The sequence below is a fragment of the Mastigoproctus giganteus genome, chromosome 11 (assembly GCF_048544385.1).
Source record: "Mastigoproctus giganteus isolate SK-2022 chromosome 11, ASM4854438v1, whole genome shotgun sequence".
Taxonomy (NCBI): Eukaryota; Metazoa; Arthropoda; class Arachnida; order Uropygi; family Thelyphonidae; genus Mastigoproctus; species Mastigoproctus giganteus.
The window spans coordinates 73,419,949-73,437,943 of NC_143585.1; the positions used below are offsets into that span (position 1 = coordinate 73,419,949).

The window sequence follows — 17,995 nt, forward strand, 5'->3', positions numbered from 1 at the left end:
TTATGAGAGCATCCTTGGACTTGTGGGAAGTCCCCACAGATTGCAGTTAAGCAAATGTATCCCCAATTCACAAAGGGGGATCGAAGGGTGACACGAGCAATTACAGACCAGTTAATTTAACTTCTGTTCCGGGTAAAATAATGGAGTCACTGGTTAAAGATGCAATGCAGGATCATCTAGACAAGACTGCAGTAATAATTCAGACACAGCATGGAGTTATTAAGGGAGGAAAATGCCAGAAGTTTATCAAACTGTAACAAGGTGCTTAATGATTTTGTAATAACTGAGAGAAAAGTGGAGGACAAATTGTTGAAGTTAAACATAAGGAAGGCACCTGGGGTGGATGGGATCTATCCAGAGGAGGGGGCAGGAAGTAAGCAAACCCTTAGCTATAATTATGAGAGCATCCTTGGACTTGTGGGAAGTCCCCACAGATTACAGTTAAGCAAATGTATCCCCAATTCACAAAGGGGGATCGAAGGGTGACACGAGCAATTACAGACCAGTTAATTTAACTTCTGTTCCGGGTAAAATAATGGAGTCACTGGTTAAAGATGCAATGCAGGATCATCTAGACAAGACTGCAGTAATAATTCAGACACAGCATGGGTTTGTTAAGGGAAAGCCTTGTCTGACAAATTTGATTGGATACTTTGATGTGGTTACAAAGGAACTGGATGAAAAAAGTAGTTTTGCTATCATACAATTGAATTTCACGAAAGCTTTTGACACTGTTGCACATGGAAGACTACTGTACAAATTGGAGCAGAATGGTATTAAGGATAAGTTACTACAATGGATAAAAGGGTGGTTGAGTGGGAGAAGACAGAGAGTGGTAATCAATGAATGCTGCTCTTCATGGACTAATGTTATTAATGGAGTCCCACAGGTTTGGTGTTGGGCCCACTGTTGTTTTGTATATTTATCAATGATATTGATGAAGGTATATCAGGCTTAGTGTTGAAGTTTGCAGATGATACAAAAGTTGGCAGGATTGTTAATGACAGTAATGATAGTGTTCTACTGCAACAGGTTCTAGAAAATTTGGGCAGATGGGCTGAGAAATGGCAACTGAAGTTTAACTTTGACAAATGCAAAGTACTGCATATGGGTAGAAGTAATCCCAGAGTAACGTACCAACTGTGTGGTACTATACTTAGGGTGGTAGAAAATGAAAAAGGCCTTGGAGTAATTGTGCAGTCAGATATGAAGTTTTCTGAGCAATGCAGACAGGCTGCCAGAGCAGGTCATGGGGTTTTGTCAATGATGTACAGGAATTTTGCTAGTAGGGAAAAGGAGGTGAATTATCCCTTTGTATAAGGCAATGGCCAGGCCATGCCTTGAGTACTATGTACAAGTCTGGAGGCCTCATTTTAGGAAGGATGTAGATTTGCTTGAGCGGGTACAGAGAAGGTACCAAGATTGGTGAGGGGGAAACGAAAGGGTCCTCTTACCAAGAGAGGTATAAGGTCTACAAATTGCAGTGGCTGGAGACTAGGCACCTGCACGGTGATCTGATTGAGGTGTATAAGGCTTTGAATGGTTTGCGCAGGATCAATTCTGATAGGATTCTTCCGCTTGCTCAGATTATGAACCTAAGGGGACATAAATTCGAATCGAGGAAAGGCAGCCAGTAGAATAGATATGCAGAAATTTGCCTTTAGCCAGCAGGTGGTTAATTCCTGGAACAAACTTCCCTCTGTCATTGTGAAAGTTGATAGCTTAAATAAATTCAAGGAGGAACTGGACAAACTTTTAGACGGAATAGTTTGTGTGAATTTTTTTTTTTTTTTTTTTTTGGCTGATGCACATAAGCTCATACGCTTGCTTTCTTGCATCACATGCCTTTATTACTATTTTTTTAATTTTTTTTTATAGTAAAATATGTCAGCAAATGTATTCATTCTTGACAAAGTGTATCATGTTGCTATTACGCATATTCTAACTACTTCAGATCCTTGATTTGAGTAGTTGACCAGTCTTTTATTTTTATATGAAGTTTGGCTCTTTTTATTGTTATTTTTTACCTGATATTAAAGTTATTAATTGTTATTTTTACCTGATTTTCTGCTGTATCACAGAACTGGCATGTTCAATGATACCACATGGATACTAATAACAAGCAATCACTTCCATACTTTAGACTTGAAAATGATATATACAAGGATTTTGAAACATCATCAGAATTGGTCTCTAAGTGATTGTGTTACTGGAATATTTTCTGTAAAGTTTTCTTTCCAGCTTATTTTTTCAATAAACTGAATCATTTTTTTGTGTGAATGTTTTTTATAAAGTTTTCTTTCCATCTTGTTTCAATAAACCTGATCATTTTTCACCTTTAAAATTTAGATGCAGTGCAGTGTTGTTTGATTTCTTATTAGAAAAAGTTTAAAGGTTCAGAATAAATTTGCAGTGTGCAGCATTCTTTATTCTGATGAAAGAGATGAACTTATGGGGAACATTCATTGAGGAAGTTTAGAAGGGGAATAGCTAGTGATTGGTATAAAGAGATTCAGTATATTGGAGAACATCTTGTAGAGATAGCATTTCTAATTGAATTCCATTTCTTGCAGACTAAACCTTAATTTATCAAGTTGCTATCAATCTCATATTACAGAACATTAAGAGGCAGTATTTGAAGTGATCTTATCAAAACTAAAGATCTAAAATGGTCTTGGGCAGGACAGATAGCTTGAAGACATGATGACAGATGGACTGAGAAAATAACAGAATGGTATCCAAGAGGAGCTAGAAGAAAACCTGGAAGACAATGACGGAGATGGACAGATGAAATTCATGAGTTTGTGGATAGCATTAGCATTTGTAAAGGCATTTGATGCAAGAAAGCAAGCTAATGCAGCATCAGCCAAAAAAAAAAAAAAAACCCACTTCCACTTCACCCCTCTGTTCGTTCGAAATACCTGTCCGGCTGAGCCTTAAACTTATTTAGGCTATTTAGAGGGAGTAATACTCTTGATTTGATTATCAGTAGTAATTCTTCATGCATTAAGAATCAGCAGATAAATGAACCACTAGGTGGCAGTGATCACAGTGTGCTGAAGTGGGATTTACTCAAAGAGGTAACTACCATTACAGGTAAAGGGAAGGGTTATTGCTTTCGTAAAGGCGACTACGATGGACTGAGACAGTATTTAAATTCTATACAGTGGGACCAACTGATGATGTTACCAACAGCAAATTCAAAATGAGAAGCATTCAAAGAACTTATCTTGGAAGCTACTAGGCTTTACATACCAACTAAGAAATATTGTTCAAGGTTTAGGCCTAAATGGAGGTCAAATGAACTAAAGAGACATATGGCAGAGAAGAAAAATGCATGGGATACATACAAATTAACACGTGACACAGAAGACTATGATAGATACAAGTTTATCTGTAACCAAGTAACAAAGGAGGTTAGGCAGGCGAAGGCAGATTACGAGAAATCTTTGGCAAGGGATGCAAAGAAAAACAGCAAAGAGTTCTTTACTTATTTAAACTCTAGAAGGAAGGGGATGAATCAGATTGGTCCACTTGATATCGATGGGTCAACTGTTGATGATCCTGCTCAGGTAGCTAACAAACTAAATGAATATTTTGCATCGACATTCACACATGAGGAGTTATTCAGCGAGGGGAATTCCAGAGGTGTATTCAACTCTGGCAGTAAGATAGATAATCTTGTAATAACTGAGAGTAAAGTGGAGGAGAAATTGTTGAAGATAAACACAAGAAAGGCACCTGGGGTGGATGAGATCTATCCAGGTATATTAAAGGAGGCAGCAAAGGAAGTAAGCAAACCCTTAGCCATAATTATGAGAGCTTCCTTGGACTCAGGGGAGGTACCCACAGACTGGAGATGTGCAAATGTCACCCCAATTCACAAAGGAGGATCAAAGGCTGACACAAGTAATTATAGACCTCTGAGTTGAACTTCTGTTCCAGGAAAATTAATGGAGGCACTGGTTAAAGAAGCACTGCAGGGTTATCTAGACAAGACTTCAGTTATAGCTCAGACACAGCATGGTTTTGTTAAGGGGAAGTCTTGCCTGACCAATTTGATTGGATACTATGATGTAGTCACAAAAGAATTGGATGCAGGGAATAACTTTGATATTATATACTTGGATCTTAGAAAGGCTTTTGATACTGTTGCACATGGAAGACTGCTGCACAAATTGGAGCAATGTGTCATTGGAGGCAAATTGCTGCTATGGATAAAGGGGTGGTTGAGGGGGAGAAGACAGAGAGTGGTAATCAATGGACACTGCTCATCGTGGACTAATGTTATTAGTGGAGTCCCTCAGGGTTCGGTGTTGGGTCCATTGTTGTTTTCTGTATTTATGAATGATATTGATGATGGTATATGAAGCTTAATGTCCAAGTTTGCAGACGATACGAAGGTTGGCAGGGTTGTCAAGAACACTACTGACACTATGCTGCTGCAACAGGATCTGGAAAGGTTGAGCAGATGGGCTGAGAGGTGGCAAATGAAGTTTAACATTGACAAATGTAAAGTACTACACATAGGAAACAGCAACCCCAGAGCAACGTATCAACTCTGTGGTACTACACTGACAGTGCTAGAGAATGAAAGGGACCTGGGGGTGGTTGTGCAGGCAGATATGAAGTTCTCTGAGCAGTGCAGACGGGCTGCAAGAGTAGCTCATGGTGTATTGTCAATGATATATAGGAATTTTTCTAGCAGGGATAAGGAGGTGATTATTCCCTTGTACAAGGCAATGGTCAGGCCACACCCGAACATGCTGATGTAGAAAACAATCATCCAATAAATCCACAAAAGCCTTGCCAGTGTGTGAGTGACCAGCCCCCAAATTCCAGTCAATATCTGGGAAATTAAAATCCCCCATTATAAGACTCTCTGATTTACTGGCCCACTCTATTTCCCTGTACAGTTTCTTATTATACTCATCAGAGTCATTAGGCCTATAGCACACTCCTACTCTCAATTTTGATCTCCCAATGCTTATGTCACACCAAACTGACTCGACACTGCACCGTACAGCGATGTTGACTGGCTTCACTTCCTTGGATTTTATGTTTCTTAACTAATAGCATAACCCCTCCTCCCTTCCTATCTTGTCTATCCTTTCTGTAGACGTTGTACTCCCCAAATTCCAGTTCTGCCTTCCTTATATCTGTGTGACACCACGTCTCTGAAATCCCAACAATATCTGCCTTTGATGTTTTGAGCAATACCTGAAATTCATCAAATTTATTTACTAAACTCCTAGCATTGGTGTACACGCAAGTGTACATGCACCTGTTTCTACTCTTAGCTACCCTAACACAACCCATGTGTTTACTTGTACCGCAATGACTCCCAGCAGTCTCTGAAATATCCTGCATCTTGTTTTTCAGGCTTCTGCTCATTCCAATAGAAGCAGTGCAAGAATCTCTTTCACCTCTGCCAGTGGCTACTGTTAATCTATTAGTCTTTGTCTTCCCCCAAGCTAGCAGTTTTCCGATCCATCTAACACTGTCTCGATAGCATCAGCAAATATTGTTGCACCCTTTCTATTTAAGTGTATCCCATCCCTATAGAAGCAGTCTCTCCTGTTAACAAGTACAGTCTAGGCTTAAAAAAATTCTACCCCTTGAGCCTTGCACAATCTTTCCAGGGCCGAATTGATCGACAAGGCTCTCATCATATACTCCCTCCTATCGTGTCTGGGCAGAATTGCAGACACTTTCAAATTCAACCCTAATTCACGGCTTTTTTTCAACAGTGACCTGTATTTGTTAAGTAATTCTTCTGGTCTCCTACTCTTGATATCATTAGTGCCAATGTGTACAACTATATCACCTTTTGTGCCCTTAAAAGTAAATGGTTTACTTTTGTAATAGTAAATAGATAGTAAATGGATGACCATTGCACAAAACAGAAGGAACTGGAAAGTTGCTGGAGAGACCTTCATCCTGCAGTGGATTGAAAATGGATTATGATGATGATTAGAAGTGAACAGAAATTTTTGTAATATGTATAGTGTGTCCTTGAAAATTTATGTACAGTGTATTCTATTTCATAATAAAATATAAACATAAATTTTTTACAGGAATTTACCAAGTTTTGGTAGTCAGTTTTTCAGGAACAATTGAATGCTGTTGTTTAAAAGTTTTATTTATCTCAGATTGAGACCTAAGGTCTTCCTTGATCAAATTACTGATTCCTATAAGATGATTGGATTGATACATTATACATTTGAGAATATACTGTGATATTAATGCTTGGGTAAATGCCTTTTTTTTATTCCTTGGTTATATATATATCAGCAGAACTGTATCTTATTATGAAACATCATTGTTGGGAAGTTATGCAGAAGGCACTGTATTTCTTATTTCTTCACCCAAGATTGTTACCTCAAATTTAATCTGTATACAACCTCAAAACATCATCAATAGAAACAAAGCCTCTGCATATGACTGCTCATAAAAAAAAAAATTCAGTTAGTTAAAGTGGCTGACATGAAAAATTCCATCAACAGTGGAGTTTGAGATATTTCTCCATTTACTTGTGGTCAGGTATTTCATTGGTTTGAGTACAGTTAAAGAAGATGGTAAATCTCATATTTAAAAATGTTTGTTGGGTTAGTAAAAAAATAACAAGAATTTTCAAAAATTTTTGTTAAATAGCCAAGCACCATTTTAATTCAGTCACAGAGCTTACTGCTCGTGCAACCCATCAAGAATCCACACAAAATCTTGCAAATATTCCTAGCTCTGCTGAATTGAGCAAACTAAAGTATTATACAGACTTTTAATTTGGGTGAACATTAGGATTACTATTATTATTAATTTCTTTATTGCAGCAAAAATAAATTATTGTAACGTCCTTAACAGCAACAGTACTAGAAGTTTTATATAGATGGTTAAAAACATTTTATTTACAGTAAGTTAAGGAAAAAAAAAAAAACACTACTAAGGCAAAAACTAATAGAAAAAAATATGTGCATATATATACAATGGGAATGTAGTGAGGATGAGCATCAAATTTACTGATAGGTTACAATACTGAAGTTGGAATTGGCATAGCATATCCTCATCATTTGTAGATAATCTGTTGCACACTCATAACTCTGGAACAAAGATAAGAAAACTAAGCCATAGTTTTTGTTTGTTGTGCCAACTGTGGAATGTAATTGAAACAATGTCTAGAAGATTCACAATACTGTTATAGGTGATTTGTTTTGTATCCTAAGTGCATTGAGAATGAGAAAATGAAATGTAAACTCAGCATTTGTTGGACAAGATGCCTGAAGAAAAAGTTAATGCCCTGGAAAAAATACTCAATCAAATCAAGGGATTCATCAGGCACTGAGAGGTATCCAACTCAGTGCTGGCATATTCTCAACTGGCTGAAAGAAGGGAGAACCGGAAAACCAGGGAAAGAAGACAACTAGTTCCACAACAGCTTGTGATTCTGGTTACTTCAACTGTCAAAGAAACAGGAATATATTATTTAATAAGAATATGTGGAATAGGAGCTGGGTATGTCTGCCTGCCATGGGTCAAGGACAATGATATCATAGAATAATTATCACCTTTTAACAGAACAAAATGTAATATTGTTATACAGGGTGTATCGTAACATGTGGGACCCACTTCAGGGATAGATGTAGGACCTAAACACAATAAAAAAAAGTTCAGGTAAGTATAGGTTTGATTTTGCCTTGTTTCTGAGTTACAGCCATTTTTGTGTTCCAGCAATTCTTTCCACAAACTGAGTTAGCATAGCTGTCTCCATTCAACTGTTCACAAACATTGCTCGATATCGCATAGAAGGTCTAATTTATTCTTGTTTGCTATAGTTATGCAAACAAGATCCCCTAGTGTTCTTTGGATGATTTCAGTTAGTTCTCCTGGCAAGGGCATTACTATTATTTGGAGCTTGTTATTAACATTTTGATACTGTGCATTTGCTGGGATAATGGAGGCTTATTCAAATCAAAAGATATAGCAGACATGCATCTCATGTATGGACTTGCTAGATGCAATGCAGCTAAGACAAAATGTCTATATGCAGCTGAGGCAAAATGTCTATATGCAGAAAACTTTCCTTAATCATCATGTGGCTAATAAGACCTTTCAAAGAATACATGAATGCTTTGCAGAAACTGGTTCATTTAGAAAACACATTTCAGATGGTGGTAGACACATCAGCACCAGAACTGTTGATTTGGAAGAATGGATCCTCAATCAGTTGAAGAAAATGGTGACAGCACCCAAAGGATAGCAACTGCAGAGAATGTGGGGCATATGATTGTGTGAAGAATTTGACAGCACCAACAGCTTTGGTCCTGTCAAATTCATAACATCCATATCATCTTCAGAGAGTAAAAGGACTTACCAAGCCGACTGGGCTAGCCAGGTGGGTAAAGTACCTGCCTGGCAACCCAAAGGTTGCAGGTTCGAATCCTGCCTCGGGCTTGGATCAAAGTACTGCAAAAACCTTGGGAGGTGCATTATGGCCACAGAAGCCTATGCGCCAACAACTACCAAAAAAAAAAAAAAGGACTTACCAAAGCTGACTTTCTACCACCAGAAGCTTTTTATTCTCAGTTTGTGCAGATGTGTACTCATGATTAGCATTTCCTATCCATATTGTTTACTGATGAAGCTGGATTTACTGGGTATGGTGTGGTCAAATTTCACAATGCTGACCAGTGGGCTGAAGAAAATCCTCATGCCATCAAGATACCAGCAACAATTCTGCATGAATGTATGGGCAGGAATAATTGGCGACAATTTAATTGGGCCTGGGAGATTAACAGGAGCATCCTACTGCAATTTTTTAAGAGAACATTTAAATGAGTTGTTGGAAGAAGTTAGTTACACTTGATGTCATTCTTGCATGTGGTTTATGCATGATGGTGCCCCACCTCATTTTAGCCATGTTTCTAGAAACTTTTTTGGATGGTGATTCCCTAATAAATGGATAGGTTGTACAGGGGACCCACTGACTGGCCTGCACTCTCCCTGGACATTGAAATCCATTCGATTTTTACTTGTGGGACCATCTGAAAGCCCATTGTTTATTCCACACCGATTGAAATGTGTGGAACAAGGCTGCCAGAAAATCTTACAGACACCTCGAACTTTTGAGCAGGTGAGGAGTCTATGATGAGACATTCTCTGGTTTGTGTTCAAGCACATATTGGTCATTTTGAGCATTTCCTGTAAATGTGAGCAGATAGTTGCTGGAACACAAAAATGGCTGTAACTCGGAAACAAGGCGAAATCAGATATATGTTTTCATGAACTTTTCTTTTTTTTTTTTGGTCCTGAATCTATCCCTGAAGTGGGTCCCACATGTTATGATACACTCTGTATATGTAGTTATTAATGATATTAAGTATAGGTGATGACTTGGACTACACACAAGAGAGCATAAATTCAAACTGAGAAGGATGGTTGCAGGTCAGATGTATGGAAATTTTCCTTGATCCAGATGGTGGTTTATTGTTGGAACGAACTCCCAACTGGTGTTATAGAGGTGGTTTGAATAAATTCAAGGAAGAACTAGACAAACTGTTAGAGAGGATGGACAGGTGATATGGGAAGTTTTTTGATGATGTGTTAGTTTGCTTTCTTGCGTCATTTGCACTACCACTAATAATACAATACAAAATTCTCTTTTTGCACTGAAATTGTCTGTTATTGTTTTTGATCAGTATTATCAAATATCTATTGGCCTAAAACCTGATTCACTAGGAGAAATTGATCTCTGAATCACTGTTATTTGACAGTTTTCCTAATGAAAATTGATGTAATCGACTTAATAATAGCAATAAGAGCTTAATTGACAGTACTCACCTCAATTGATCTGCTTAGTTACATGGTATTGAAGTGGAAATGAAGTTTAAAATAGTTAAAATAAATAAAGACAGAATTGTTAAAAACCTGTAATTAAAATTTGCTCAAGGAAGAAGTGCACTACCTCGTCCCTGATTGTCATTTATAAAATATTAATTGAAATGGTGGATTATGCATGAAACCAACCTTATTATTAATTCATGACTGGTACCACAACCCAATATGACCAAACAACAGTTATCAAATATATATAAATTACGTAAAAAGCCAAACATTATCGTACAAAAAGCCGACAAAGGAGATACTATCACAATTTTAGATAAAAGGCTTATATCAATAAAATGCAACAAATCCTCTCTGACAAAGATACCTACAAAGTTGACAATACATATAACCTCTCCAGATTAAAGAACAAACTTGATGGTATTTTGAGAAGATTAAGATCTGATAAAGAAATCAACCTGCACACACTACAACAAATTGGCCTATGCAGTAACGTCCTTCCACACATGTTCGGCATTACTAAATTACACAAACCTGGCCACCCCCTATGGCCAATAGTTTCTTTCTGCAAATCCGCTTTTGCCAACCTATTCACCTTTTTGATTAAAATTATATCACCCCTTATGAGATTTTCAAAATTTAGAGTTGGCAACACCAATCAAGCTTTTGAATATATAAACAGCTTAATTTTTGGAGAAGACATCCTAGCTTCCTTCAATTTCGTTTCTTTATACACCAACGTACATTTACCCATTACATTACAATCCTTACTTATAAACGTGAATTCCTAACAACAAGTTAGGAGTTCACGTTTATAATTTTATAAAGCAAGTGCTTTATTAAATTATGAATCTAGATCTGAAAAAAAAAAAAAAAAAAAAAAATGAAACAGTTGGATGAAATAATGAATGATGGAATCTTATTTAAAAGCAGTAATGAATTAACCAGTAAAGCTGTTTTTATTTTATTAAATATTCAGAAAAATCCGAATATTAGATATTTAGTAGGCGGAGAAAAATATTTATACAGAGAATATCTACTAAAAAATGAGCTTTGTAGTTGATGTCTTATATCTAAATATTTATGCATTTTCATCAGTTTCAGAAGTAACAGACATTTCACTTTAAATTCTGCATCTCCCTTGCCAAAAAGATACTCATTGACTATTGTTTGCTATATTTATTTTTTACCTAATTTCAAACTATGCACATTTTCCATAATACAGTGGTACCTTGGTTTGCGAGCATAATTCGTTCCGGAAATGTGCTTGTAATCCAAAGCACTCGTATATCAAAGCAAATTTCCCCATAAGAAATAATGGAAACCCAGATGATTTGTTCCAAAACTCAAAAATATTCATATACTGTAAAAATGATTAATACAAAATACATACCTTTTTATATTTTTAATGTTTAAATTTAATATACATAAAGCAATCGAATTTATTAATTATTGGGTAGGACGACTTTCACTTTCTCTATCGGAATCACTGCTATCTGTTGACGTTTTCTTTTTGTGCGACTTTAACAAGGAATCTTTCCAATGACACTTGCTTTTGCCTCCCTTTGAGGATTTCACGGAAATCAGATTCATCGCTCGCACTATTACAAAATGAGGAGGCACGCTTGATACACATAAACAAAGCTGTGCACGTGTAGCAACTGAATAAACAACACCGTAAAGGCAGAGATACACTATTAACACCTCACATTTTACTAAAGCACATTTCTAGGGGTTACTACCATAAAACAATAAAAACAATTTCCAGTTGCGTTCCTGCTAGTGGAATCTGTTATAAACTGGTAGTAAATTCAATCTAATTGCATTTGCGATTATACTAGCTGGAATTGTTGGTTTTTACGTTATTATGGTGAAATGTGTTTCCCCTTCACTGATATAAAAAACCATAAATACACTTTCAAAATCTTCTCTTCATTCCGATCGGGTTGCATTCGGTTGGGGTGATTCTGCGTTCGATTGCCATTTCTTGTAAACACAAAGGCGAATCGTGCATAAGCCAATTCGGTTTGTGTTATATAAGATATCGTTCCCGTATTTATAAATCGTGTATGATCAAATTCGTGTAGTGTAAACACTTGTTATACGAGGACTGACTGTACTCGTATTGCAAGACCTCGCTCGTTTATCAAGTTAAAATTTATTAAAAATTTTTGCTCGTCTTGCAAAACACTCGCATACCAAGTTACTCGTAATCCAAGGTACCACTGTATAAGTAAGAGGAGGTGATTTAAACTTCTGTGACTTAAGTGATTATTTTTTTTTAAAACACATGCTATATACCGTGTTATGGAATAATAAAATTTACTTAATTATTTTAATTGTGTAAAATAAGATTTTTTTTCTTTCCTGACAGGGAAATGAATTCCAATCATCTCCGTCAGATTGATGGTTTAGGCTTTCAAGGGCTTGAGTCATTAGTAGTATTGAAACTTCGTCATAATGGCATAAGTCAGCTGTCAGATGGATCATTTTGGGGGCCTCACCATAGTTTAAAAAAACTGTAAGTAATATCACAAGCAATGTGAGATATGATTGTGAAAGGAATATTGAATTAAAATGGTACTCAAAGAAATAATACATGTGATTATATATAGGGTGGCCACTGAAAGACCGACCACCCTTTCAGAATCTTCTGAAGCGATGTTCTGGCGATGCCTAGTTGAGCAGAGCGATGATTGGTAGAGGTAGATGGATCCTCAAGGACGCTCTGCTGTACAGCTTCCACCGCTGCGTCAGTGCGCACAGTGCGCTTAGGACCTCTTCCCGGAAGATCGCCGACTGATCCAGTTCTTTCAAACCGGGTGATTAGGTTCCGAATCATGTTATCGCTAGGAGGACTTTAAAATGTTGCCGGTATTTTCTCTGAGTTTCAATAATTGATCTTTCACTGGAATAGAAAAACCTAACGAGTTTTACTCATTGTTGGACATCATACGTAGCCATTTTAATCTCCAAGGGATGCTCTATAACCTGTAAAAAAAGAAAATAAAAAAGATTAAAAATGAACAAGCTATGACTTTTTCAAGCCCTTCAGTCTTTCAGTGGCCACCCTGTATATATTATAAATATAGTGATATATAATATAATATAATAGATTTATAGTAATATATATACAGTAGAACCTGGATAAGAAGTTTTCTAAGGGACTGGAGGTTTAGAACTTCTTAGAAGGGAAAATGACCTAAGGTAGGAAATATTAACTACACAAATACAAATGAAAAGATACATATACAAAAGTTAAAGATAATTTAAGTACTATTTCTGAATTTATAAATATCTATCTCTGCCTGTGGGAAACATTTTTAAACCAAGGATTTCTAATTGTCTAACATTCTATTCATTAAACTCATTACCAAGTTGGAAGAATGAGCTGCTTCGGAGTTTCAACGTACCTTAAAAGGTCACAGTTACAATAAGACAGAGCAACAATCCACTAAGTAATTCAGAACTGTTTCACAAAAATCAGAACTTAAATGCTTCACTGTGCTTCTGTTGGTTCTACTGTATATTTTTTGATTACATGGGCAACCAATCCAATTATGAATATCGATGAAAACAGTTGCAATATATCACTTCTGTTATATCAAAATGTTTATACTAAAAAGGTTTTAATGCCGAAAGCCTCAAACTATGGAAAATTCACTAATTGAAGAGTTAGTGCCAAGCATCATTTTAGTTTGTAGTAAATCACTGACTGAAGTAGGTGAAATGGCAGCATTTCTGTTATATCTCATATTGGGAATGCCTTCACAACGGGTTGCCCTGATATTGAATTACTTCAGTGGATTCTCGGTGGATACCACCACCACTGCCCAGTTGGTGAAGAGTTGCTTATTCAAGAATCCACTGTCGAAGTGTTGCTTATTTGAGGTAGCGCAATATCAGGGCAACTCGTTGTGAAGGCATTCATAATATGAGATGTAGCAAAAACGATGTCACTTCACCTACTACTATTTTAATTTACTATGAATTAAAATGATGCTTGGCACTAATTTTGGTTAACAAAATGTTTATATTGTTTTATATATTTTTAATATAAAAATAAAGAATTTCTATATTTAAAAAATGTTTTAAGTGGGAAATCATCATTATAATAATACACTGTTTTGAAGACTAAATGCACAAGGCATAATGTGTTATGGGTTGAAATTAACTATATAATGTCGGTGTAAATACATCAAAGTTTATCCATAAATTTAACTACATAAGTAGTGTAACGGCATCATTTGATTATATCTCATATTGTGGCTACCTTCACAACAAGATACCAGGTATTGCACTACTTTGAATAAATAACACTTCTCTAGTAGAGGAGACTACTGTTATTTATTTATTATCAGTGGGCACCACCACCCGTGTTTCGGAGCTTGTTGACTCACTCATCAGTGGGCGGGCATTTAGTCTTCAAAATATTATCATTATCTTCACCATTTGACATCTCTCATATTGTGGAATTAACTTCGCAACCGTGATGGCATGTGTGCATTATCAGGGTACCTGCCCACCCACCGATGAGTCAGCCAGTAAGCTCCGAAATGCGTCTGGGTGGTGGTGCTCACTGAGAATAAATAACAGTAGCCTCCTCTACTAGAGAAGCATTATTTATTCTAAGTAGTGCAATACCTGGTATCTTGTTGTGAAGGTAGCCACAATATGAGATATAATCAAACGTTACACTACTTATGTAGTTAAATTTATGGGTAAACTATGGTGTATTTACACCGATATTATATAATAATACGCTGTATTTTTTATAATGAACATTTTATGCGGGAAAAGTTTTTACCCGGGAAACTTTTTGCGCGGGAAAATAATATATTACAATATATAGAGTTGAAATTGGGAATTAAGAAACCAAACCTATTACAGGGGAAAACTTCTTATGTGGGAATTTCTTATCCGAGTCCTACTGTATGTATAAAAATGTATATATAATTATATATTTTAACTCCGATAGGTTGCTATGAATCATCTGTACAAAAGAAGGTGCAGCAGACCCCTGATTTTACAGACCTTCATTTAATGGACTTTGGTTTTATTGGATGAAAAAAATTTGACTGGCACCAGAATGTATTTTAAAAGTGAGCATGAAAGGGTAAACTAAGAACTTATGAGTCATGGCAGTCAATAGCAAGTGTCCCAGTCTGTTTATGGATATGCTCACTATCATATCTTTAAGTGCTCATCTTTGCCCTTCTTATTTATTATAAAACTCACTTACAGTATATCGTCATGGCTCCTAAGAAAACTGGTGAAAATATAAAGTATCTGATTTGTGTAGAAATTAAAGCTGTTAGAAAAGTGTTAGAAACAGACTCTTGAGTCTGTTTCTGCATCTGTGAGGAATGTGGCATTTAAAAAATTAAAAAGAAAAAAGAAAACTGTCAGATATTGTAAAAAGCAAGGCTAAGCTGGCCAAGCTTAAGGACTTTTTAAGAAGATAATAAAGATACATCACTATTCCAATTTCAGCTTCTTAGCTCTGAACACTCTTTTCCCCTATTATTCTGTAAAATAAAGGGGGTTACTATATTGATAAAATGATGTAATTCGTAATTCTGCTTTTAAATCATTTTCATTAAAACAGTAAAAACAGTTTTGTAAACAGATTTTTTGACACTGTAAGGATGATGTGTATAAAAGAAGTGTGTGTGTGTGTGTGTGTGTGTGTGTGTGTGAGAGAGAGAGAGAGAGAGAGAGAGAGAGAGAGAGAGAGAGAGAGAGAGAGAGAGAGAGAGAGAGAGAGAGAGAGAGAGAGAGTTTTAAGCTGAAATTATATTTAAAAGTATTGAGATTTAAGAAGTTTATAGTATCATTGGATTCTGTTATACATTATATTTTTTAATTTTTATATCGTTGGATTTTCGGAAAGAAAATGCACTGTTTCCAGGGGATTCAGAGTTTTAAATTTCTTCTAAGCTCTTTTAAAGTTATTTTAATTATGTTATTTTATTTATATTTTTTTTATTTAAACTTTCTAATACATTAAGCCATATGATTAGGAGGTAAGTTTCTTATATGTGTGTTAGAAGTACAATCAAACTTGGTTATAACGAGCACGGAAATAATGAGATCATGGCTGTAACGAGCAAAAAGCCATTAATGATTTTAATTTGTGTATTCCCATACAATTGCTCACTGTTATGACAAGCGTACTACATGGATATACTGAACAAATTTTGGTAACCATGCAAACATTCTTAATTGCTCGGTTGGTTGAAAAAACCCGATTCTTGGAATAGACGAAAATGAAAAGGGCGACTTAGCTTTATGACCATCTGTGTCGGATTAGCGGCCGGTTTATGACCTTGTCCTTCCGGTGACAGGGGACTATACAATAGTGCATTAGCATTCTGCTTGTCGCATTACCCTATTTACAGATTGTCTTGTATTCACTGAACCATTTCTTGGAATAGACGAAAATGAAAAGGGCGACTTAGCTTTATGACCATCTGTGTCGGATTAGCGGCCGGTTTATGACCTTGTCCTTCCGGGGACAGGGGACTATACAATAGTGCATTAGCATTCTGCTTGTCGCATTACCCTATTTACAGATTGTCTTGTATTCACTGAACCATAAATTTATTTCGGGACAAAATTCAGGACTAAGAATTTTGGAAACGGGACTTCTAAGAACTTTGTATGCATTTTGTAACTTCTAAGAATATTGTATGCATTTCGGAACTTCTAAGAACGTTGTATGCATTTCCGGGCTTCTAAGAACTTTGTATGCAGATCACTTTATCATTTTAAAGTAAAATCAGTTAGAAACGAACCCTTCCTTCGGAAACATATCTGCTAACAAAAGTGTCTCTCGATTTGTGAAAAAGTCAAAATTATTCGCAAGTTAAACATGGTGCAGAAAATGCTGAAGTGTGTAAAAAGTTTTCTTTGTCCTCCTCAAGTGTATCGACATTGTAGAAAAATAAAGATGTTTATATATCGGAACTGGAAAAGAACATAACCCAAAAAAAAAAATAGAAAGTGCGTGGTTATAAACATTGACGAAGCATTGCTTCAGTGGGTCACCACACAAAGAAGTCCTGGATTTTCAATAGACGGTCCGAACTTGAAGACTCAAGCAGAAAAATTTGCTAAACAATTTGGACGCGACGATTTTGTGTGTAACAACGGTTGGCTGGATTGATTTAAAAACCGACATAACATCGTTTATGCAAAAATTAGTGGAGAATCTTGATCTGCAGATCAAGATTCTCCACTAATTGGCAAATGAATGGATTGACTGTGTTTGAGCAGAAATCAGTAAAGATTTCAATGACAAAGACATCTAGAATGCCGACGAAACAGGACTTTTTTATAATTTGACATCTGACAGTACATTTAAATTCAAAGGGGAAAAATGTGTTGGTGGAAAAAAAAAAATCAAAGACTCACTTGACGGTGCTGATATGCTCAAATATGACAGGGACTGATAAAAGAAAAAAACTGTTTTATCTGAAAATCGTTAAAACCTCAGTGTTTCAAAAACGCAAGGAAACTTTTTGTGGATTACGCTGCAAACAAGAAAGCTTGGATGACTTTGGATAGTTTTCAGCAATACGTAAATTATTGGAATAAGGAGCTATTCAAAAAGAAGAAAAATATTTTATTGTTAATTGATAACTGTCCTGCACATTCCCAGATTCGGTTTGAAAGGATTTTATAAAAGATTTCTAGTTCTACACCTGATCAGTCAAAGAGAACAGAAACTCACAGAGTCTAAATATCAATATTGGATGCTATAAATTTATTGAATGATGCATGGAGCAATGTTACTTCAACAACCATATCGAATTGCTTCAAGAAATCGAAATTAAATTCAAATGTAATTTCAATTGTAGATGAAGAAGATGGAAACGAAGAAAACAACTTACCATTATCCAAATGGTTGCTACTTAACAACGTTGAAGGTTTTAATACAAAAGATAACATTGATGAATTTGTACGAGTCGATGACAGCTTATTAACTAGTGGTCTTCCTACAGAGAGTGGCATTGTAGATGTTGTGCTCAACAAAGACGATGATTGTGATGACAACTGAAAGTGAATTAAAATCAGTGCCAACAATCTCACAAGCTCAAGGTGCAATGGACACATTAGTAAATTTTTTTAAAGGAACTGAGGCAAGTAATGAGAC

At 36.1% G+C, this 17,995-nt stretch overlaps 1 protein-coding gene across 1 annotated transcript in view; it reads left to right on the plus strand.

The window, feature by feature from the left end:
• Positions 1-17,995, plus strand: part of LOC150078125 (uncharacterized) — a 281,371-nt gene that overhangs the window by 103,103 nt on the left and 160,273 nt on the right. The window contains exon 7 of the mRNA XM_090384470.1: positions 12,212-12,358. Within this exon, the coding sequence (XP_090240596.1) occupies positions 12,212-12,358 (147 nt within the window). The remainder of the gene's footprint in view (positions 1-12,211; positions 12,359-17,995) is intronic.